Source organism: Sus scrofa, chromosome 7 (assembly GCF_054392235.1).
Source record: "Sus scrofa isolate SSC_HxYL_T2T_F1_AM1 chromosome 7, Sscrofa_HxYL_maternal_Yorkshire_Landrace_v2.0, whole genome shotgun sequence".
NCBI lineage: Eukaryota > Metazoa > Chordata > Mammalia > Artiodactyla > Suidae > Sus > Sus scrofa.
The window spans coordinates 46,734,901-46,757,115 of NC_139389.1; the positions used below are offsets into that span (position 1 = coordinate 46,734,901).

Genomic DNA, 22,215 nt, shown 5'->3' on the forward strand with positions numbered 1-22,215 from the left:
CCTGGGCTAATGGCTCAGACCATTTTTAGATGTCAGGAAGTATAACAATATGGTACATTTATCCTGTGAATAATGGATGAGCCCAGGGAAGGTACTGTACTTTTCCTGGTGAATTATTTACCAGGAGCCTCTCATTGGAGGGCTCTCCATTATAACTGGTCTGAATGGGTGTATCTAGGGCCCCCTCCCATCTCCTCTCATTCCCCTAGCCTCCCAGCCACAGGTTAGCTGTAACCTTCAGGTCTGGTGTTACACCAGGTAGCCCTGTGGCCCCTGGGTTGGGTGACCGGGGGGCGGGGGTGGGGTGGGGGGGTGGGGAGAACTAGAGACACAGCGACAGCCCTGAGGGGGCTTCCTTGGCTGGGGACACTGGGGTCAGCCTGGGACTAGGGGCTGCTCTGCAGGCATGGGGCATCCTCTGTGTGCTTACATGTGTGAGCGCACATATGTTTTCTTGTCCTTTTCTCTGAGTCTCTCTAGGACTGTATGTTACTCTATCTCTGTCTCAGTTTGTGTCTGTCCGTCTCTCTGTTGATCTGGCACCTTCTCCCTCTGTCTGGATCTGGGTCTCTCTAGGTGTGTCTCTCTCTTCCTCCCTCCTTCCCTCCTCCCTCTTTCCCCTTCTCTTTCTCTCCTTCTCTCTCTCTCTTGCTCTGTCAGTCTTCCTCCAGCCCTCTTTATCTTCCTGTCTCCCTCCATCTCTGTCCATCAGTATCTACTTGTGTTTCTGTCCCTCTCTCTCTGTCTCTCTCTCCCTCCCCCCTTCTCTCTCTGCGTGACTTTGGAGGTCTGTAGGAGGCACCTCCTGGGTTGGAGGGACAGCCAGTTCCAGACTTAAGTGAAGCCAGATCTTGGTGCCTTCCAGACCCTGACTTAAAGATCGACAGAGTAGGCATAAAATAAACTTTAGGTCTTTGTCATATTTTTGGCTATTCAGCTATTGCATCAGCCACTCTTAAGGGCTTTTTTTTCTTCAGCTATTTGTGTGTGCTTTATGTTTTATGACACCCTCCCCCGCCCCCAAAGTCTGTTATCCCTAAGCTTTAAGCATCTGGTAATGAGTTGCAAGTTTTTGGTGCTTTTAAAAATAACTTACAAGGAATTGTTTCTGTCCGTTATTCATCAGATTGTATTTTTTTTCCCCATCTGTTGTTACTGATGTAGAGGTTGAAATACATATTTTGTCATCTTTAGCCAGAATGCTTTTTCTAAACAGCTGATTTTTCAAAAATGACTCGCTTGGGGGTTATTTTGCTTCATAACACAAAGGAACAAATCGTCAGTGATGCAGTTACGAAATTTAAAAAAATAAAATTGGTTTTGCCTTATTAGAGAGTTTATATTTTAAGCCGTAAAGTGAAGTTTAGAAGGAGTCTGGGAGGTGTCTGATGCTTTGATGCTCATTAAGCAGCTGGTCTGCCTCCCCCCCACCCCCCGCCTCGATACATCTGAGGGATTTCAGGGCAGTGATCTTGCCCTCAGGAGCTGGTCCCCACCACAAGGTAGCTGCCCCCTCCGGCATTTTCCCAGCCACACGTGGTAGCAGAGGTGGCTGAAAGGAGGGCTTTTGGTGGCGGGCGCAGCTCTGTCTTCAGAAGGAGGCAGTGGGCCCTGTGCAAAAGCCTGCCTCTCCTCCCACACCCTCCCCAGCAGCCCAGAGGCCTCGGGAAGCCAGTGGCTCTTCCAAGCCACCTCCCTCCGTCTGGCCTTTTCTCTTTGTGTTTCCGGCTGAGGCTTAGAGCCTGGACATCCCTTTCCCTGGAGAGCAGGGTTGGTTCCAGAAGCAGCTGTTGGTCAGGCAGGTGGAGAAGGAAAGCAAGGAAGGCTGGGGGAGGGGCACTTGGCGGACTCCTGGGCCCTCCCCGAAACCCCCACCCCAGGGGCTGGCCAGGCTGTGAAGGCCTCGCTGGTTGCCCGCACATGTGTTCGGCACGGCCTCGTGTCATCGGGTGTGTGGCAAATGCAGCGGGTTGCCTCAGGCCCTGCGTGGCTCGCGCTTTCCACATCCCACATAGCAAAGTGATGCCCTCACACTCCCCGCTCTGGCTGCTCCAGGAAGTGGTTGGCAGAGCGCTTCCAATATATAAATATATGCAACTGCCTCTTTCTCTTACCACTTGGTCAGCTGAGGACCAGCCTCTTTAGTCACTTTTGGGGTTTGGGGAGAAGGAGGAAGGGGCACGGCAGAAGCTAGTTATGTGCGTGCGCCTGCACGCGTGTTTCCCCAAGCTCTGGTCATATGTAGATGTGTGGGGTCAGGCACAGCGATATAGGCTCCGGCAGGGAGCAGGCCACACAGGGGTGGGGGAAGCCGTTAGGCTCAGGGACTGATTTGCAAACTGTGGGCCCCTGTGTTCAGCCGCTTGTTTCAAAAAATTTCATTTTCGGAGTTCCCATTGTGGTGCAGTGGAAAGGAATCTGACTAGGAACCATGAGGTTGGGAGGTTTGATCCCTGGCCTCGCTCAGTGGGTTAAGGATCAGGCGTTGCTGTGAGCTATGGTGTAGGTGGCACATGTGGCTCGGATCTGGCATGGCTGTGGCTGTGACTTAGGCCAGCAGCTGTAGCTCTGATTTAATCCCTAGCCTGGGGACCTCAACATGCTGTGGGCGCAGCCCTAAAAAGCAAAAAAAAAAAGGAAAAAAATTGTCATTTTCTTCTTCCCCCAGACTCAACATCTGGGTTCATCTACTGGGAAAAACAGCAGTGTGTAGGTGATGGCCTCAGGAAGGAGGCCGCTTCAGCAGAGTGCTAAGTGGAATAAAGTGAGAGGCAGAGTGGGAGATAATGCAAGATCCTTTATAGAGGTTAAAAATAGCCACAAACGAAATAATTGCATTTGACTAGAGCACGTACAAAGGGAGGCTTCACATGAAACAGGACCAAATGGTTGTTGGGGAGCAAAGTGAAAGATGAAGAGCAGCCAGCATGGCAGCCTGGGAAGAGCACAGACGTGGGAGCCTGGCAGATCAGGGGGTCACCCTTGACTGCGCCGCCATTTCTGGGATAGCCTTGACCTCAGTTTCCTCCTCCGTGAAATGAGACTGGTCTGTGTTGAGGTTCTGGGGATGAGAAATAACGTGTCCATGCGATCAGGGTTGGCAAGAAGCGGTCAGAGGCGCTGAGGCAGCACTGACCAATGGAACATTCGGTGGGGACGGAACTGTTCTGTCTGCACTCTTCAGTAAGGTGGCTGCTAGCCACATGCGGCTCCCAAGCATTGAAAATGTGGCTAGTGCAGTGGAGAAAATGAGTTTTCAATTTTGTTTCCTTTCATTTAAGTTACATTGGCGGCTGGTAGCTGCCCTATTGAATAGAACAAGTCGAAAGGATAGTCTGACTTCTTTAGGACCCGAATGGTGAGGGAGTGGAGTTGGGGGCCACTCCACTCAAAGGACAGGGAATCACAGTCTCACCCCATATGGAATTTGGGGGTTTCTCACTGCCTTAGAAATGCGTAAAAAGAGCTCAGAAAATAACCCAGAGTTTTCTGAGCCTGTCTGGAAATTAATGGATGACCAGTCCCGAGGTGGTGGTCCCCGGGCTGTCATTTAGTTTGCCCTCTGCTTCTACCAGAAAGACGGGGGGAAGCTCACTCCCAGGCTCACCCCAGGGCTGTTCTCACTGTGGTGTCCCAGAGCCTCCTCCACCGCACCTGGGAGTGGGAGCTGGTTGGATCCTAGCCACCCCCACCCCACCCCATCCCACCCCCCTACCCCAGCCCTGCAGTGAATGTGGAGCCTGCAGCGAGTTCTTTTCCATCCTCTCTGGATGATGAGGGGCGGATTCTTTGTCCCATCTGGGCTCCCTGAGCACACCGGCTGAGCATCCCTGAGGTCTTCTGGGCCTGCGCTCCTGGCTCCTTTCCCAGGTCCGGCAGCCCCACTGCCTTTCCTGCAACGCGTATTGTTTCCGCAGGCCCCTCACTGGTGTCCTCGGCAGACAGCTGGCTGCCGTCTCGTTCTCTCCTTGGGGTTGAGAATGGGCATGGAGGGTGCAGAGAGCCCTGCCTGGTTCCCCCTGGCAGTTCTGTTCCACCCCCACCCCTCACCACCACCCTGCACTGTTCACCAGGTCTTTGGACCTCCCCAGGATCACCCTAGCTATCGATATTTTATTATTAAAAAAATTTTTTTTTTTTTTTGCTCTTTAGGGCTGCACCGGTGGCTTATGGACATTACCAGGCTAGGGGTTGAGTAGGAGCTACAGCTACCACCCTACATCACAGCAACATGGGGTCCCTGACCCATTTCAGCAAGGCCAGGGATCGTACCTGCATCCTCATGGATACTAGTTGGATTCCAATGGAAACCCCTATAATTTTTTTGGCTGCACCTATGGCATGTGGAAATTCCCAGGCCAGGGATCAAATACAGTTTTGACAACGCCAGATCCGTAAAGACCAAGTCACTAGGGAACTCCTCCAAGGACATTTTAATTTGGGGTCCATAGTTTCCTAGAACTTCTGTTTGTTTTTTTTTCCTTCTCTGGAGGATATGAAGCCTTTTATGTGTCTGTACCTAAAGTGGGTTTTGTTCAAATATCCTAGGAGTCTAAAAAGAGTTACTAAAACCAGATGAGAAAACTGAGGCCCAAAGAGGGAAAAAAATTTTTTGGGGGGCTGCCCTACAGCATATGGTGTTCCTGGGCCAGGGATCAGATTTGACCTACAGTTGCACCATAGAGGCAACACTGGATCCTTTAATCCACCGGGGCGGGCCGGGGGATCGAAATTGCTACTTGGTGCTGTAGAGACACCACCAATCCCTTTGCACCACAGTAGGAACTCCCCAGAGAGGAAAATTGAAGTTGGCCAAGACTGGATAAAAGTAGATGTAGTACAAGATGTCAGGTCAGATAGACTCATTTTTGTTTGTTTGTTTGTTTTGCTTTTTAGGGCCAAACATGCAGGATATGGAAGTTCCCAGGCTAGGGATCAAATAAGAGCTGTAGCTGCCAGCCTACACCACAGCCACAGCAACTCGGGATCCCAGCCACGTCTGCGACCTACACCACAACTCACGGCAACACTGGATCCTTAACCCACTGAGCAAGGCCAGGGATCGAACCCGATTCTTCATGGATCCTAGTCAGGTTTGTTAACGCTGAGCCACAACAGGAACTCCAAGTCAGATAGACCCTTAAGTGCCCTTGTCCCCCCTTTAAATGCTTGCGGGGGTATTCGCTGTGTGGGAGGGCCGCCGTGTTACCATGTTGAGCACATGCTCCCTGCCCCTCAAGCTTGCAGTCTCACTTGGGAGGTACAGCTCTCCGTCCCAGCACAGGTGTGGATGTCAGGGGTGTCATGGGCAATGAGCTATCAGAGTTCTCACAGTGTGTGGCCAAGAGGAAGCTCCTGGGGAGGCAGGATGCAAGTGGAGCCGCAGGAAGGGGAGCAGCTTGTCAGCAGTGCTGCTGGGTCCCAGTCTGCAACTCCCAGCTGCCTCTAGCCGCACACCTGCCATTTATAGCAGCACTCTTAATCCCCCCAGGGGCTGGCCCTGCATGTGCTGCGTGGGCTCTAGAGGCTGGCTGTGCAGCTGGAGGCTGGGGTGGGGGTGGGGATAGCAGGAAGGGGACCGGGGGGCAAGCCCTTTGTTTCTGTAACTGCCTTTTGGGCTCATCCCAGTGAATCCAGGGTTAGGTCTTAGTGACTGTCCAGCAACATCTTGTTACTCTCATTTTACAGATAATAAAACTGGTGGCAGCAGGAGGGTGGCAATTGGTCAGGGTCACCCTCCTTGTTAGGGGTTATATTGAGGGTAGAACCCGGGTCTCTCTACCCCATGTTTCTTCTGCCTGATCACACTGCCTCCCTCTGGCTCGGTTTTTAATTCACCCCTGCTTCCTTGGCGACAGAGCAGCCATTTAGGTGTTGCTAAGGGTGAGCGATGTGGCCTGGGTATGGCCCTCTGAGCCCCAGCAAAGGACAAGCTGGTTCTAGGCTCAGGTGGTGTGGCTGCTGGCTGGGGAGCTTCTTCAACCACATCTCCAACCAGTGTGTCTGCCCCTCTGGGCTCAGATACCATGTGATGCTGGCCACGAGGACCTGCCTCTGCTGTTAGAGGTTGCTCTTTCCTTCCGGGGCTTCCCAGGAAGTCGCAGGGCAGGGCCGAGTTCTGGTTTTCTTCTAAGGTAGAAGAGCTGGCCCGCCAGGTTGCTTCTGCCGTAATCCCTGGCGATTTCGTTCTGTTTCTCTAATCCGGATGTGGGAGCCTCTCCAGGTATTTACAGTTAAGTCCCAGGACAGGAAAGCTCAGCTGGGTCCCTGGCTCTGCTCCCTCCCGCACGGCTCCAAGCAAGGGCTGTGATGGCCGGCAGAGGCCGTGGGGCTCCTGTCCACGAACCTGGGGGCTGTTGTAGACACTGGGGAGGCAGGAGGAGGATAGAACTTTGTGTTCTGCCTCTGGGTCTTGGGGTCAGCTCTAGACAGCGTTCGGACGACCCTCTGAATCCTGATGCTCTGGGCTTATCATCAGACAGGGTTGCCGGTGCCAGAACCACGTATGGTGTGTCCGTGGTGGATGGGTGGTGGTGGAAAAGGACACTTCAGTCCCCAGAGTCACAAGTCCCACTGCAGCATTTTGTGTTTCTGCCGGCCAGCGTGAACCTGGGGGCTGACTGGGCTTGCTCTCCATCCATGCGACTTATTTCTGTAGAGATTGAGGTTCGTTCCTCAAAAAATTTACAAAATGCGGAGTTCCCATCATGGCTCAGTGGTTAATGAATCCGACTAGGAACCATGAGGTTTCGGGTTCGATCCCTGGCCTTGCTCAGTGGGTTAAGGATCCGGCGTTGCCGTGAGCTGTGGTGTAGGTCATAGACGCGGCTCGGATCCTGCGTTGCTGTGGTTGTGGCATAGGCCATTGGCTACAGCTCCAATTGGACCCCTAGCCTGGGAACCTCCATATGCCATGGATGTGGCCCTAGAAAAGATTAAAAAAAAAATTACAAAATGCTAGTGGGCCATGGACCTCTGGAGTGGTCCAGAGCAGCTGGAAGTGTGCCAGGTAACCCTCTGAAGGCCAAGGGTCTGTGATGCATCAGCCCCTGGGGGAGGAGGCATGGGGCAGGCACCCTGCAGCCCTGGGGCTTCTCCCTCCATGTCCTTAGTGTTTCCAGATGGAGGGGACTTGTGAGCAGGGCTGTCCTCATGGGGGGGAAGGTGCTTCCTTTCCTGGCCTCTGTCCTGATGCTGTTGCCCCAGCATCAACCTCTCCCTCAGGGATCTCTATACCCCAATAGGAGCTGCTTTGGCCTGGGCTCTCGGGGCCACCCAGGATGCAGGATGTCCCCATGGGGACCTGGGCCCTGGAGCCAGAGACTGAGTCTCAGGTGTGGAGGAGTCAGCCTTCTGTCTGTGGCTGTTTGGCCTCATGCGTGAGAATGGTCACGGTCACTCATAATCACACACATCCGTGCAAAACATCTATGCCAGGGCCACCCAGGGTCATCTCCTATCTGGTCCCAAGGTGGCTGTCCGAGGATGGAATTTCTTTGCTTTTCTTCTTCTTCTTTTTTTTTTTTTTTGGTCATTTTAGAGCCACATCTGCAGCATATGGATGTTCCCAGGCTAGGGGCTGAATCGGAGCTGCAGTAGCTGGCCTACACCACAGCCACAGCAATGCTGGATCTGAGCCACATCTGTGACTTACACCACAGCTCGCAGTGAGGCTGGATCCTTAGCCCACTGAGCGAGGCCAGGGATCGAACTTGGCATCCTTATGGATCGCAGTCAGGCTCGTTTCCGCTGAGCCACAGCGGGAACTCCTGGAATTTCTTTAGTAAGAGGGAGAGCAAGTGGATGGAATGATCTTGCCGGGTTTGGCTGATTCTGGGACTTGTACAGGTTCAGGGCGTGTGTTCCCTGGACCGGGAGGACCAGTCCCCGAAAGATGGGGAGTTGAGTGGCCCAGATGGATACTTGGACCAAAGAAGCTGAAATGACTTCAGAGCAGAAAAACTTCCTGCTGCTCTCTGTTCTCCATAAAACCGTGTTTACACATATGTGTGTGTGCACACACGCACACGTATATACACATGGGTCGACTGGGCCTGGGGCCCAGAGAGCAGCAAGGAGGGCGGGCACCAGACCAGAGGCTGGCTGGGAGGTGGGGAGTGGGAGTTGGACCTCTGCCCAATAGCCTTTTCTCAAGGGGCTGGGGCCAGGGCGCAGGCAGAGTGAGTGTCTGCATATAGATGGCTGTTGGGGAGCCAAGGAAATGGCTCGGAAAATGTTCTTCTTGGGTTTTTGTAGCTCCAGCTTTGTTGGGGTCGTGACTGGTACAGGCAGATGGGTCCGCCTCCCAGTCATAGTGGGGGTGGGCCTTCTTGAGCCCCCTGCCTTCTCTGGGCTGTATTGTGGGCTTTGTGTTTATAAACCCCCTTAGCCTCACACAGCCCAAGTTGTAGGGGTGGGCTCCTCATTGCCTGGCAAGGGAGAGGGTCCAAAGAGGCAGCTAAGGTGGCACTGCTAGGGAGCGGCGGGGCTGCTAGGCAGCATCCAAGCTGCTCTGCCAAGCACCTGCCTCGAGGTTCCGTGAGGGCCCGCGTACAGAGGGGGTGATGCCCGGGGGCTGGACCGTGAAAGGATGAGCTCTGGGAAGCCCAGGACCAGCGTGCTTCCTGAGTGGGCCTTCCCCAGACCACAGCCCAGGCTGCATCCTCAGGTTAGAGGTGGTGCAGGAACAGGGGTGTGCTGGGGACTGTGCCACCTCGAGGCAGGTACCCTGCCTCAACCCCCAGAGCCTTCCTCCTTCTCTGTCACTCAGCCAAGGCTTCAGAAGAGTTCTTCACAGCCCCTAGTTGTCTGGAGTCTGGCATTTCTGCCAGGGGTTCCGCAGCCTGCCTATTTCCCCCCAAACAAAACCACAGAGCAGCCTCTCCCGCAGATCCCACAGATGGCCAGACTGGGCACACCCCCCTCTGTCTTCTCGGTAAACGTGGGTGCCTCTCCTGCGGACCAGTCTCCTTGCATGAGGAGCCTCCTTCTGTGTGGGATACAGGCTCAGAGCTGGGGCTGGGGTCTTGCAGGAGGCCTGGTGGCTGCTCTCCCTGCCTTTTGTAACATCTAAAGTCTGCCCCAGCCAAGCACTAACTAGGACCTGCTGTGGGCTGACGTCAGGACAGTGGGCCCCGCGGGGCCAGCTTTGATGTTTCCCAGGCCCTGCTGTGGGGGCGCGGGGGGCTCTGAGTGGCAGTCTGGGAATGCAGCATCTCACCACAGCTCTGGCAGCTCCGGCCCCGGCACGGGATGGGATGCTGGGGGCTGAGCTGGGGTCCTTCTGAGTCATGCCATCTCTTCTCCGGGCTCGGGTTTCTGTGGCAAAGTCGTCTGTGGTTCCCGCCACCCCACAGCCCTCTCCATCCTGCCCCCACCTGACTAGCTCTTCAGACTTCTCTGCTGTGGGGGCTACTTCTCCACCCCCCCCAGGGGGGGCATCTAGGAGCAGTGCTGGGCCTGGCACCGGATGGGGGAGGGCTTTCTAATATTCCTTGAAACTAGAGTCGTTGGGCAGGAAGGGTGATCGTGGTGACCAGAATCGTAGCTGCCCACTGAGTGAGCTCATCCAGGACACTTCAGCCTGTCCCCGTGTGGGGGAGGCAGAGGAAGCTGGGGCCCAGCCTGGTTTCTCATCCAAGGTTAGGAGCACCGAGTGGGATGGTCAGGATGGAGTGGGACCCAATTGCAAACTGTTAACTAAGGCTCCTGCGCGTGGGTGAGGCTCCTGGCTCCCCACTCTGTCTGGAGAAGCTGGGCCAGGAAGTGGGGGTCTGTCCACACTTCAAGTCGGATGATCTCCCTGGTCTTTGACGAGCCTCTGTAGTCCTGGGTTGGGGGGTCCCAAGATTTGGGCGAGTCACATTCACAGAGGCCCACGGGGGCCTTAGCCTGAGCCTGCCCATCTGTGTCATGGGTGGGGGCCAGGAAGTGTTCCAGATGCCTGCGCCTTTGCCAGCTCTTCTTGCCCCACAGTTCGAGGTCACCTCAGTTCAGCCAGTGTTCGCCAGCGCTTTTGTGCGCCTGGCATTGTTTGCAAGAAGTGTGTCTACCTCTCTCCCAGGCTTCAGGTACTTCCAGGGTTGGTTTTGGCTTCCTGGGTGGGGCTCGTAAGAGCATGGGGCTCAGAGTCGGCCTCCTTGGGTTATAGTCCTGGTTCTGCCACCAATTAGCTCTTCAATTGCAGGTGACTCCCTTCATCGCTCTGGACCTCAGTTTACCCATCTGTGCTTATGTCAAGTTGCCCCGTAAGGCAGGGCCACACTCCTGTGCAGGGATGGGAAGTGGGTGGGGGTGTTTGGGTGGTCGGGGGACTAGGAGCAGATTGGTGAACTCGTGTGGTGAGTGGGCTAGCCCAGCATGGTACAGAGTCTACCCATTTGAGAGCCAGCAGGCCCCCAGTGAGAGGTGATAGGGGTGCCCTGAGCTGTTTCCAGCTCTGTGTGTCTTGTGGGCTGGCCCTCCAAGGGTGTTGGGAGATGGGCCAACAGCAGGGGTAGCCTCTCCTCTGGGTCCAGCCCTGGGGGATCCTGGCCTTGTCTTGTCTTTTTTTTTTTTTTTTTTTTTTCTTTTTTTGCTACAGGCCAGGGGCCACAGGCTAGGGGTCGAATCCAAGCTGCATCCAAGACCTACACCACAGCTCACACACGGCAACGCCAGATCCTTAACCCACTGTGAGGCCAGGGATCAAACCCACATCCTCATGGACACTAGTCGGGTTTGTTACCACTGAGCCACAATGGGAACTCTCTGGACTTGTCTTGACACTGACTTTATGAAGAGACTGGTTCTTGTGCTCTAAAGCACCAGCTCCTCTCCGCCCTCCCCCAGGGACTTGGAAGGGTGTTCATTGGGCTAAGGTCAGTCTTCAGGGTTTGGGGAGAGGAGAGGATGAGCGTTCGCCTCTTCCTTCCTGCCCTTCCCTGGCCCAGTTTGGCCGGAGGCAGAGCCTGCTTCTTCACGTAGCAACTCCAGGTGGCCCGTTTCTTCTTCCTGGGGGAGCTGCACATCCTCCCCGCCTTCACCCACGCCGACAGGCGAACGGGTGTTCCGGACCCAGCAGCTCCGGGCCTCTGCGGGGCGCCCACGTGGGCCAGGAACAAAGCCTGGTGTGTTATTCCTGTGTGGTAACCAGGCCACCTGCCTGGCCCTGCCCTCCGCCTCCCAGCCCATCTGCCACTCCCCGCAGGTTTCTCACTCTCCTCTTTGCTTGGCTGCGGTTCCAGCTTTGGTTGCAGGGGCCCCTTCTCCAAGGGTGATCCTTGGCCCTGGCCAGAGCTGAACTGTAGCTATACAGGAGTGGGAATGGATTCAGGGCGAAACCTGAGACCACTTAGTTTACCTCTCTCTTAGCACAGAAGAGCCAGCCTTGGCCACACCTGGGTTCTTAGGGGTAGAGTGGGCCATGGGGCTGGCCCTGGCATGTCTTTGGGAGTAGCCCCAGTTCCCCAATATGGACTTCTCCTGGGATGGGATGGGATGCTGGGCTGCAGAGCTGTGACCTGTGGCCACTTTTGATGTTGTACCCTCAGCAGCTGTGGCGGGGGTGGGCAGGCAGTAGTCCTTCCAAGAAACTTTTTGGATCATGATTTAGCTTTGCTCAGCATCCTGGATTCTGAAGATGGTGGGGAGGGTTGCTAATGTCCCCTCTCCTCTGGCATCAGGACCTCCTATGATCTGGTTCTGCAGGTCCAAGCGCTCTGTCCCTCTGCCCCTCAGGAGTGTCCTGTGTGCCATCAGCCACCCCCCACCCCTCCAGCTCTTGGGACACCCTCCTCTTCAGCATTCTAGAGGCACCACATCAGAAATTTGACATGAGCTTTGCCATACCCTGTGTGATTCTCTTGTGTCCCCCTCCAGACTGGTGACCTGGAGGGCACCAGATCTTGCATTGTGTGGAGTGCCCAGCACGGGGTAAATGTTCTGCAGTGGATATTTGGCAGTTGTGGTCTCGTGATCCTTCTCACCTGCACATATTGGACACCTTCTGTTTGCACAGGGATGCAAGTGACCTGCGTTAGAACAGTGGCTGCAACCCCCCTGACCATGCTTCTCCCCTGTTCTCCATCGGCAGGTGCCCAGGCGGTCATTGTCTTCATCAAGGAGCCATCCTCCCAGGATGCGCTGCAAGGGCGCCGGGCACTGCTCCGCTGTGAGGTTGAGGCCCCAGGCCCAGTGCATGTGTACTGGCTGCTGGATGGGGCCCCTGTTGAGGACACCGAGCGCCGCTTTGCCCAGGGCAGCAGCCTGAGCTTCACTGCCGTGGACCGGCTGCAGGACTCAGGAGCCTTCCAGTGCGTGGCTCGGGATGATGCCACTGGAGAGGAGGCCCGCAGTGCCAACGCCTCCTTCAACATCAAATGTGAGAGCCCCCGGGGCTGGGCCCATCCCCGAGACCCTCAGCTCCTGAGCCCTGTGGGACCCCTCCTTTCCTTTAGCTCCTCCCATTGCCAATTGAATGGGGGCACGGAGAATGCAGCTTCTGTCAGCTCTCTGCTTGTGTGGATAAGCTGAAGTTACAAGTTTTAATTGTTACATGGAATTCCCATTGTGGCTCAGTGAGTTAAGAACCTGACATAGCAGTCTGTGTAGATGCGGATTTGATCCCCAGCCTTGCTCCATGGGTTAAAGATCCGGTATTACTGCAAACTGCATCTGCTGTAGGTCACAGATGCAGCTCAGATCCTGCATTGCTGTGGCTGTGGTGTAGGCCAGCAGCTGCAGCTCTGATTCTACCCCTAGCCCGGGAACTTCCGTACGCCAACGGTACAGCCCTAAAAAGAAAAAAAAAAAAGGCTTAATGTCTCCAAAAGTTAATTTTTTCCCCTTCAAGTCTTGGACCCGTTGATCTGCTGGATACTTTTGCAGCAAGAGCAGTGAGGCAATTGGCCAAGTGTCAGGCTTGACCTGCTGGGGCCGGAACAGGCACCTGATCTCTGGTGTCCCCATCTGTAGCCCGGGCCTCAGCTTCCCTGGGCTCTCCTGCCCTGTCTCTTGGCTCCAGAGCCTCCAGGTTCCATCATTTCCTGCTTGTTCTCCTTCCCCTTTGCCCTCCCACCCTCACTCTGCTCTGCCTCTCACTCTGCAATCATGGCCCCTGCTCTAGGGATTGAGACGGGTCCTGTGCTCCTGAAGCATCCAGCCTCAGAAGCCGAGATCCAGCCACAGACCCAGGTCACGCTGCGTTGTCACATTGACGGCCACCCTCGGTAAGGAGCCGACTTGGAGGGCCGGGCGGGAAAGGGTTACTCCAGACTGGCAGAGCTGTCTCCCCAGACTGTGGGCTCCATTCAGATGCACCTCATGCTGCTGAGGTGTCACCGCCCCTGCCCATGTACTGCTCCATGCCAGCCTCCGGAGGGGGAGGCAGCATTGCGCTATGGAGTGGACTTGGATTCTCGGGGCTGGGAGATCAGGAATCTCAGCCAGATTCTGCCCCTGAATTATACGTGCTTTTTTGTGCAAATCACGTCCCCTCCCCGGGCTCAGTTTTCCCATCTGTAAACCGAGGGTCCAACCTTGACCCTCTGATTCTGTACTCTCCCCACTGGCCACCTGAGACCCCCACCCCCTGCCTGCTATTGACCCCTTGGCCCCACAGGCCCACCTACCAGTGGTTCCGAGATGGGAGTCCTCTCGCTGATGGTCAGAGCAACCACACAGTCAGCAGCAAGGAGCGGAACCTGACCCTCCGGCCAGCCAGCCCCGAGCACAGTGGCACCTACTCTTGCTGTGCCCACAATGCCTTTGGCCAGGCCTGCAGCAGCCAGAACTTTACCCTGAGCATAGCTGGTGAGCCTGGGGCAGGGATGGAGCAGGGGAGGCGGGGGGATGAGAGGGGTCACCCCACCCTGCCTGCTCATGTGTCTGTGCTCCCCTCACCCCAGATGAGAGCTTTGCCAGGGTGATGCTGGCACCCCAAGACGTGGTGGTGGCGAGGAACGAGGAGGCCATGTTCCACTGTCAGTTTTCAGCCCAGCCGCCCCCAAGCCTGCAGTGGGTTTTTGAGGATGAGACTCCCATCACTAACCGCAGCCGGTAAGGCATCTGGCAGCAGCTTTCCAGCACCCTGGTAAAGGCTGTGTACCACACTCTGAGGTTCTCCTCCAAAAGGAAGGAGAGGACCACGGACCTCCTGGATCAGTGCATGTATTACTTCAGCGTTCCAGCAGATGGCAGTAGAATGTCTTACTGTTACAAAATAAGTCCAACAAAGGTCTCCAGGAAGGAGAGACTCAGTTCCCACAGTGACACCGTGTAAGCCAGAGGTGGCTCTGCTCCTTCCTCCCCTGCCCTCATGCCCTCCTGCCCACATGAGTCTTCCGGGATGGGGGGTAGAGACCCAGGAATGGATGGACACAGGGGACCTGGGTGATCACAGTCTGGATCAGAAGGTCCTGGATGGCAAGCATACCTTACCAACACACATACACACAGGCACACTTGCACACACGTGCACTGTTTTGGGGAGGAGGCAAACACTTCCAGAAGGTGCTGGGAGGTGCCAGGCCCTTTCTAGGGAGTTCTCTCCTCACCTGAGTCCTGAGAGAGCAGAGAGCACCTTGGCAGTGCCAGGTATGGCCAGGTGTAGCCATGGTCCTGGAGAGTGTGGCTCTCTAGGCTGGAGGCTGGGATTCCACCTGGCTTCAGCCCGGAGGACATCATCAGTGGTCCATCTGGCGTGGCCGAGGGCGTCTTTCTTTTTCTTCTTCCATGGCATATGGAAGTTCTCAGGCTACGGGTCCCATCAGAGCCACAGCTGCCGGCCTATGCCATAGCCACAGCCACGTGGGATCCGTGCCACGTCTGCAACCTACACCGCAGCTCATGACGGCGACGGATCCTTAACCCACTGATCGAGGCCAGGCCAGGGATGGACCCTCATCCTCATGGATACTAGTTGAGTTCGTAACCCGCTAAGCCACAAGGGGACCTCTGGGCCGAGGGCTTCTCATCACTGGAGCTGCCGCCTTACCAGCAGGCTTATCTTGACTTCGAGGGAAGGTGGCCTGTCTCCACAAGTCACCTGGTGATTACTCACCGCCTCTTATTTGCACTGCCGCTGGCCTCGCTGCCCCAAAGCTGAGTCTCTTGTAGTTAGAACACGCCCCCTACACACACACGGACAAGTGCACACGCACGCGTGCCCATGCGCGCACACACACATGCACACCACTGTGGCATGTCTGCTTCCTTCTCTGCCCTGTTCCTGGTGGAGTCCTTCCTACACGTCTGACCTGTACAAGATGGGGTGCCACCTGCTGGGTTCCCTTCTGAACAGCACTCTCTCCTCCACAGCCCCCCGCACCTCCGCAGAGCCACAGTGTTTGCCAATGGGTCCCTGCTGCTGACCCAGGTCCGGCCACGCAATGCAGGGGTCTACCGCTGCATAGGCCAGGGCCAGCGGGGCCCTCCTGTTGTCCTAGAGGCCACACTCCACCTAGCAGGTGGGTCCCTGGGTCTGGGGTGCCGAGGTAAGGGCTGCCAAGCTGTCGTTGGCGTGTAGAGGTTTAGGCTCCTGCGTCCACTCAGAGTGGCTTGCAGGGTGGCGGGAGGAAGAGGAGATGCCAAGGGGCTTGGGAGGGCTTGTGCCGGAAAGGGCAAAGCTTGGCTTGCTTCGGGAGAACGACAAATTCTCCTGGGCCCCATGGTCACCGGGCTGTCTGCCCCCATCCCTGCAGAGATTGAAGATATGGCACCATTCGAGCCACGGGTGTTCACGGCCGGCAGCGAGGAGCGAGTGGCCTGCACGCCCCCCCAGGGCCTGCCGGCGCCCCTTGTGTGGTGGGAGCACGAAGGGAACCGGCTGCCTACCCATGGCAGGGTCTCCCAGCAAGGCCACGAGCTGGTGTTTGCCAGCACTGCCGAGAGTGATGCTGGCGTCTACACCTGCCATGCAGCCAACCTGGCCGGTCAGAGGCATCAGGACGTCAACATCACCGTGGCCAGTAAGCACCTCTGCCCTGAAGCGGGAGGCGAGGAGGCGGGTGCCCAGGTCCGGGGAAGGCTCGGGCTCCGGGTGTGATGGACAGAGGCTTCCCTGCTGTGCACCTGAGCCCCTCTGCTCTGAGCTCTGCTGGCTTGGGAACCGGCTAGCCGCTGGGAGGTGATATTGGAGCAGAAAGGGAAGAGCCAGGCGCAGTGGCTGTGTCAGCTCTCATAGAAAACTAGTCCTCTGACTGCAGAGGACAAAGCAACGAAGTGGGAGTCTGGAGACCCAGGTCCCACTCTGTCCCCAGTGCATGGAGTGACCATGGGTAGAAAGTCATTTGCCTTTCTAGGGCTTAGTTTCTTCATCAATACAATGGGGCTAATAAGTCCCTACCTACCCTACAAGACAGGCAGAAAGATCAGTGACATAGATAAAAAGAAATTTTATTTTTTTCTTTCTTGGCAAGGAAACTTTCATGACAAAGTTATAGGTGGTTATTATTTTATTATCCTTTCCAAATTTCTACAATGCACATACAATTTGTGAAATAAGAGGAGAGAAAAGTAATAAAATGACTGAAAATGCATGTGATAAAAACCTATATACCCTTGCAATGGGCATAGAGTTTTATATATACTAATTCATTATAATAATTCAACCCCTGTAATAATTCATTTATTTATTTATTCAGGGCTGCCCCCATGGCATATGGACGTTTCCAGGCTAGGGTTCAAATCAGAGCTGCAGCCATCGGCCTGCGCCACAGCTACAGCCACACCAGATCGGAGCCATGTGTGCGACCTACATCATAGCTCATGGCAATGCCAGATCCTTAACCCACAGAGTAGGGCCAGGGATTGAACTCTCGTCCTCATGGGTACTAGTCGGGTACATTTCCACTGAGCCACAATGGGAGCTCTGTAATAATTTAAAAGGCTACACAAGACAAGTTCTTATACACACACACACACACACACACACACCATTTTGCTACCTGCTTCTTCTATTTTTCTCTACATCTTCCCAAGTAGGTAAATTTCAAACTCAAAAAGATTTCAGACATGAAAAGGACTTTGTACATTTGTAAGATGTGATGATATTATTCCCATGAAGATACTGAAAGCGTGGAGATGTGCACTCTTGCATTCAGGTACCTGGCTCAGGTGAGAAGCTGCAGCACACAGGTAATGTGTGCTCAGGACGCTTCCACAGCAACATGCAGCATGGTCAGCCCTTCTCCAGTTGGGGTCTTTGGTTACCCCTGTCTCTTGGGGGTTCTCTTATTTATTTATTTATTTTATTTTTTTATAGCTGCACCCACAACATATGGAAGTCCCCAGGCCAGAGGTTGAATCTGAGCTGAAACTGCAATCTCTGCCACAGCTGCAGCAACATCGGATCCTTGAATCAATTACACCACAGAGGGAACTCCTGGGGTGCTTTTAAAAACGCAGAATTGGAGTTTCTTTCGTGGCTCAGTGGTTAATGAATCCAACTAGGAACCATGAGGTTGCAGGTTCGATCCCTGGCCACGCTCAGTGAGTTAAGGATCTGGCATTGGTGTGAGCTGTGGTGTAGGTCGTAGACATGGCTCAGATCTGGCTTTGCTGTGGCTCTGGCATAGACCAGTAGCAACAGCTCCAACTAGACCCCTAGCCTGGGAACCTCCATATGCTGTGGGTGCGGCCCTGAAAACGACAAAAAATAATAAATAAATAAAATTTAAAAATAATAATAAAAATGTAGAATCTAGGGAGTTCCCTGGTGGCTCAGCAGGTTAAGGATCTGGCGTTGTCACTGCTGTGGCTCTGTTATACCTGTGGCCCGGGAACTTTTGCATGCTATGGCTGCAACCAAGAAAAAAAAAAAAAAAGAAAGAAAGAAAGCCAAATCTCCTGGCCCAGACTCTCTGGGGGTGGGGCCAGGCAGAGAGTGTTTAACAGGTGATGCATCTGTATGCTGGAGGTGGAGCTCTGAGTTTGATCAGCCATTTGACACTGGCTGAGCTGTGCCCTGTGCCTGCACTGTGCCCTGAGACGGAGGCCTCTGAAGTTAGAGCATGATGCACGTGGGCTAGACCAATTGCAGGGGTGGGGGTGGGATGGGGGGACAGTTTGGCTGGGTGGGCTCCATCCCTGCATCCATCAACAGGTTTATGAATGCCTTCTTTGTGCCTGCCACACTGTTCCCAGTACTGGGAATGCAGCAGTGAACAAAGCAGGCAAAAAAATTTCTCCCCTTGTGGAGCTTGTAGTGTAATAGCAAACAAAGCAGGCAAGGGAAAAGATTGAATGAACAAATAAATAATTTGAGGTGGTAGTAGAGCCATGAAGAAAAATAAAACAGGATAAATGAAAGAGGGATGGCATAAGGGCCAGGGAGAGTTTAGAAAAGACCTTTTTAGAGGATGGTGTTTGAGCTGATGCTTAAATGAAAGGGGGAGCCATGGGGACTGGCCCTGACATGGAAATGGGCTTGTAAGTTGGAGGGTCAGCAGTAGCTTGTGTGGCTTGAGTTGAATAAGTGATAGTGAATGTGGTCGAGGTGGTCTGCGAAGTAGATTACATCCCCGTGGGGCCTCCTAAGAACATGGTAAGGACTTTAACTTGGGTTCTAAGTGTATCAGTTATCCACTGCTGTGTAACAAACCACTCCAAAACTTAGTGGTTTGAAACAGTAGCCACTGATTTGCTTAGGAGTCTGTGGGCAGGGTTCACCTGGGAGGGCTCATCAGCCCCACTTGCTCTTGGCTGTGCTCATGTGTTTGCAGTCAGCTGATATAGCGGCTCATAGCTGGCTCTTCCCCATGTCTTCACTAATGTGTCTGGCAGTTGGCAATTGATCAAGGCTATTGACCAGGGTGCCGTGGTTCTCTTACACATGGCTGCTCCAGCAGGCTAGCTCAGGCTTCCTCTCGGGGAGGCTGGGTTCCAAGAGTGCAAAAGTGGCTTCTCAAGGCATGGCCTTAGAAATTGGACAGTGTCACTTCTACCATATTCTATTGGACAGTGCAAGTCACAGGCCATCCAGATTCCAGGCAGTAGAGAAATAGACCCTGCCTCTTGACGGGAAAGTGGCAACATAACCTTACAAAGAAATGCAAGGGATGAGAGGATCGTTTACAGCCATCTTTGCAAATGGTCTGCCCCAACAAGATGGAGAATGAGAAGTCTTTGCAGGGTTTGAGTCTGAGAGTAACATTTTTAAAAGATGACTCAGCGGTAATGAACCTGACTAGTATCCAGGAGGACTCGGGTTCAATCCCTAGTCTCACTCAGTGGGTTAAGGATCCGGCATTGCTGTGATCTGTGGTGTAGGTTGCCGACATGTCTCAGATCCCGAGTTGCCGTGGCTGTGGTGTAGGCTGGCAGCTACAGTTCTGATTTGACCCCTAGCCTGAGAACATCCATATGCCGCGGGTGCAGCCCTAAGAAGCAAAAAATAAAAATAAAAGATGACTCTGACTGTTCTGAGAAGACTGGACTCCTAGGGGCAAGAATTTAAACAAGAGACCAGGTAGCAGATGAGTGTAATCACCTAGGGGAGTTGTTGAAGGGGCTTGAACAGAGGTGGTGGCAGTGGAGGTGACAGGTGGTCACATTCAGGATACATTTTTTTTTTTTTCTTTTTTTGGCTTCCCTTGTGGCATGAGGACGTTCCTGGGCCAGGAATCCAGCCAGAGCAGTGACACTGCCGGATCCTGAACCTGCTGCACCACCAGGGAATTCCAGGATACGTTTCAGATATGAGTAGATAGAGTGTGTAGAATGAATGTGATGCGGACAGGGAGGGTGTGGCGAGAGAAGCCAAGGCTAGGTTTTTGGCTTGTACAATCGACTGTATTGTAGCGCTTTTTTTTTTTTTTTTTTTTTTTTTTTTTTTTTTTTTGTCTTTTTGCTATTTCTTTGGGCCGCTCCCGCGGCATATGGAGGTTCCCAGGCTAGGGGTCGAATTGGAGCTGTAGCCACTGGCCTACGCCAGCGCCACAGCAACACAGGATCCAAGCCGAGTCTGCAACCTACACCACAGCTCACGGCAACGCCGGATCGTTAACCCACTGAGCAAGGGCAGGGACCGAACCCGCAACCTCATGGTTCCTAGTCGAACTCCTATATTGTAGCACTCTTTACTGAGATAGAGAAAACTGGGGTGAGCAGATTTGAGGAAAATTAAATATTCTCTTTTGTGCATATAAGACTTGACGTGCCTGTTAGATATCCAATTAGAGATGTCAGTCAGATTTGCAAGTTCGAAGTTCGTGGGGGGAGGTCAGGAGCCAGGCTGTAGCTTTGGGACTCATCCACCTGAACAGTGTTGAAGGCCATGGACTGGATGAAATCATTCAGAGAATGAGTATGGCGAAAGCAGAGCAGAGATGCGAGGACCCAGCGTTGGAACGTTCTGGTATAATAAGAAAGTAAGGATTTTTGCAGACCAGAGTTTTCAATGCTATCCCTGTCAGGTATTAGTAAATTACCATTACTCCGTTTTTTTAAAAAAAATTTATTGTAGTTGATTTACAGTGATTCTGTCAATTTCTGCTGTACAGCAACCATTACTTCTTTGAACCTCTGACTTCTTTTTTTCTTTTTTGTCTTTTTTTTCTTTCGTGTTTTTAGGGCCGCACCCGCAGCACATGGAGGTTCCCAGGCTAGGAGTCAAATGGGAGCTGCAGCTGTCGGCCTACACTGCAGCCACAGCAAGGCCGGATCCTTAACCCACTGAGCAAGGCCAGAGATCGAACCTGCATCCTCATGGATACTAGTCGGGTTCGTTAACCACTGAGCCTCCATGGGAACTCCTGAACCTCTGACTTATCTGTAAAATGGGTATAGAAATACATACCCTGGGAGTTTATTATGACCATTAACTAATATTTGAAAGGTGCTGGGGGAGTTCCCGTTCTAGCTCAGTGGTAACCAGACCAACTAGGATCCATGAGGTTGCAAGTTCGATCCCTGGCCTCACTCGGTGGGTTAAGGATCTGGCGTTGCTGTGAGCTGTCGTGTAGTCACAGACTCAGACTCAGCTTAGAACCCCTGTTGTTTCCTATGCTGTGGGTACGGCCCTAAAAAGACAAAAAAAGGAAAAAAAGGTGCCTGCACAGGGCCTTCACGGAAGGGGTAATTGCTGCAGTTATTGCCAGAGCAGACAAGTGTTTTGCAAACTGGGACCTGGTGTTGGTGGGGGGACCATTACAGTTTCTTGGAATTGGATCTATAGGTTTTGCAGACATGTTAGTCAACTTTCTGTTTCCTCCCCATCTCTCTAAGCTGTGCCCACGTGGCTGAAGAAGCCCCAAGACAGCCAGCTGGAGGAGGGCAAGCCCGGCTATTTGCACTGCCTGACCCAGGCCACACCCAAACCCACAGTCGTTTGGTACAGAAACCAGATGCTCATCTCGGAGGTGAGAATGGGGATTCCTGACGGTGGAGGGATCGCAGAGCATTTGTGCTCACCTCCAGGGCGCACTGTCCCCCTAAGCGGCCCCCTGGGAAATGATGGGGGGGGCGCGCTGAGGCCACTCTCGGTCCTGTCTCTATGCCGCAGGACTCGCGGTTTGAGGTCTCCAAGAACGGTACCCTGCGCATCAACAGCGTGGAGGTGTATGACGGGACGTGGTACCGCTGTGTCAGCAGCACCCCTGCCGGTAGCATCGAGGCCCAGGCCCGAGTGCAAGTGCTGGGTGAGCCCGTGTTGCTGGGGAGGGCGCTCGGCCTGGCAGGCAGGAGAGGGAAGGCGCCGCAGGGCCCAGACCTGCGGGCCTGCCCCTCAGTTCCCCCCGCTTCCCTCCACTGACACAGAAAAGCTCAAGTTCACACCACCGCCCCGGCCGCAGCAGTGCATGGAGTTTGACAAGGAGGCCACGGTGCCCTGCTCAGCCACTGGCCGAGAGAAGCCCACTATTAAGTGGGTCCGGGCAGGTGGGTACCGTGTGGGTGTGGGGCAGAGGGCTGCAGGCTGTCCACTCACTGGTTAGATGAGCGTCTCTGTGCCCACCATCATGCCAGGCAGTGTGGGACAGACAAGAAACATACGGCGGATTTATAGTCCGGTTAGAAGAAAAAAGCCAGACACAAAGGAGGTCAGGTTACAGTGAATGCGACAATGTTTAAGTCAACTAAAGACAGCAAGTGATGGATTGGTCCAGACAGGGCTCTAAAGTCCTCCTTCCCCCTTTTCAAAATAGTCCGCCTTTCAAGCATGAAATTCATCTTTTAGAAAAATTGGGAAGAAAATAATGCATAATCCCACCCTCAGTCCTCTCTGGGTGTGTACCTTAC

At 54.0% G+C, this 22,215-nt stretch overlaps 1 protein-coding gene and 1 long non-coding RNA gene across 7 annotated transcripts in view; both read left to right on the plus strand.

The window, feature by feature from the left end:
- LOC146401553 (uncharacterized) overlaps positions 1-22,215 on the plus strand; it is an 838,561-nt gene that overhangs the window by 212,929 nt on the left and 603,417 nt on the right. The window lies entirely within an intron of this gene.
- PTK7 (protein tyrosine kinase 7 (inactive)) overlaps positions 1-22,215 on the plus strand; it is a 69,685-nt gene that overhangs the window by 28,432 nt on the left and 19,038 nt on the right. For 5 of the 6 annotated variants that reach the window (XR_014810177.1, XR_014810174.1, XR_014810175.1 and 2 more), the window contains exons 2-10: positions 12,074-12,361; positions 13,106-13,208; positions 13,601-13,791; positions 13,887-14,037; positions 15,298-15,446; positions 15,681-15,947; positions 21,205-21,338; positions 21,482-21,617; positions 21,736-21,855. Coding sequence is in view for 2 of the 6 variants with exons in the window: in XM_005666019.4 (XP_005666076.2) it covers positions 12,074-12,361; positions 13,106-13,208; positions 13,601-13,791; positions 13,887-14,037; positions 15,298-15,446; positions 15,681-15,947; positions 21,205-21,338; positions 21,482-21,617; positions 21,736-21,855 (1,539 nt within the window). In the remaining 4 variants the exon portion in view is untranslated. Of the gene's footprint in view, positions 1-4,896; positions 5,094-12,073; positions 12,362-13,105; positions 13,209-13,600; positions 13,792-13,886; positions 14,038-15,297; positions 15,447-15,680; positions 15,948-21,204; positions 21,339-21,481; positions 21,618-21,735; positions 21,856-22,215 lie in introns of all 6 variants that reach the window. The other variant, XM_084968165.1, reaches the window with a different exon arrangement.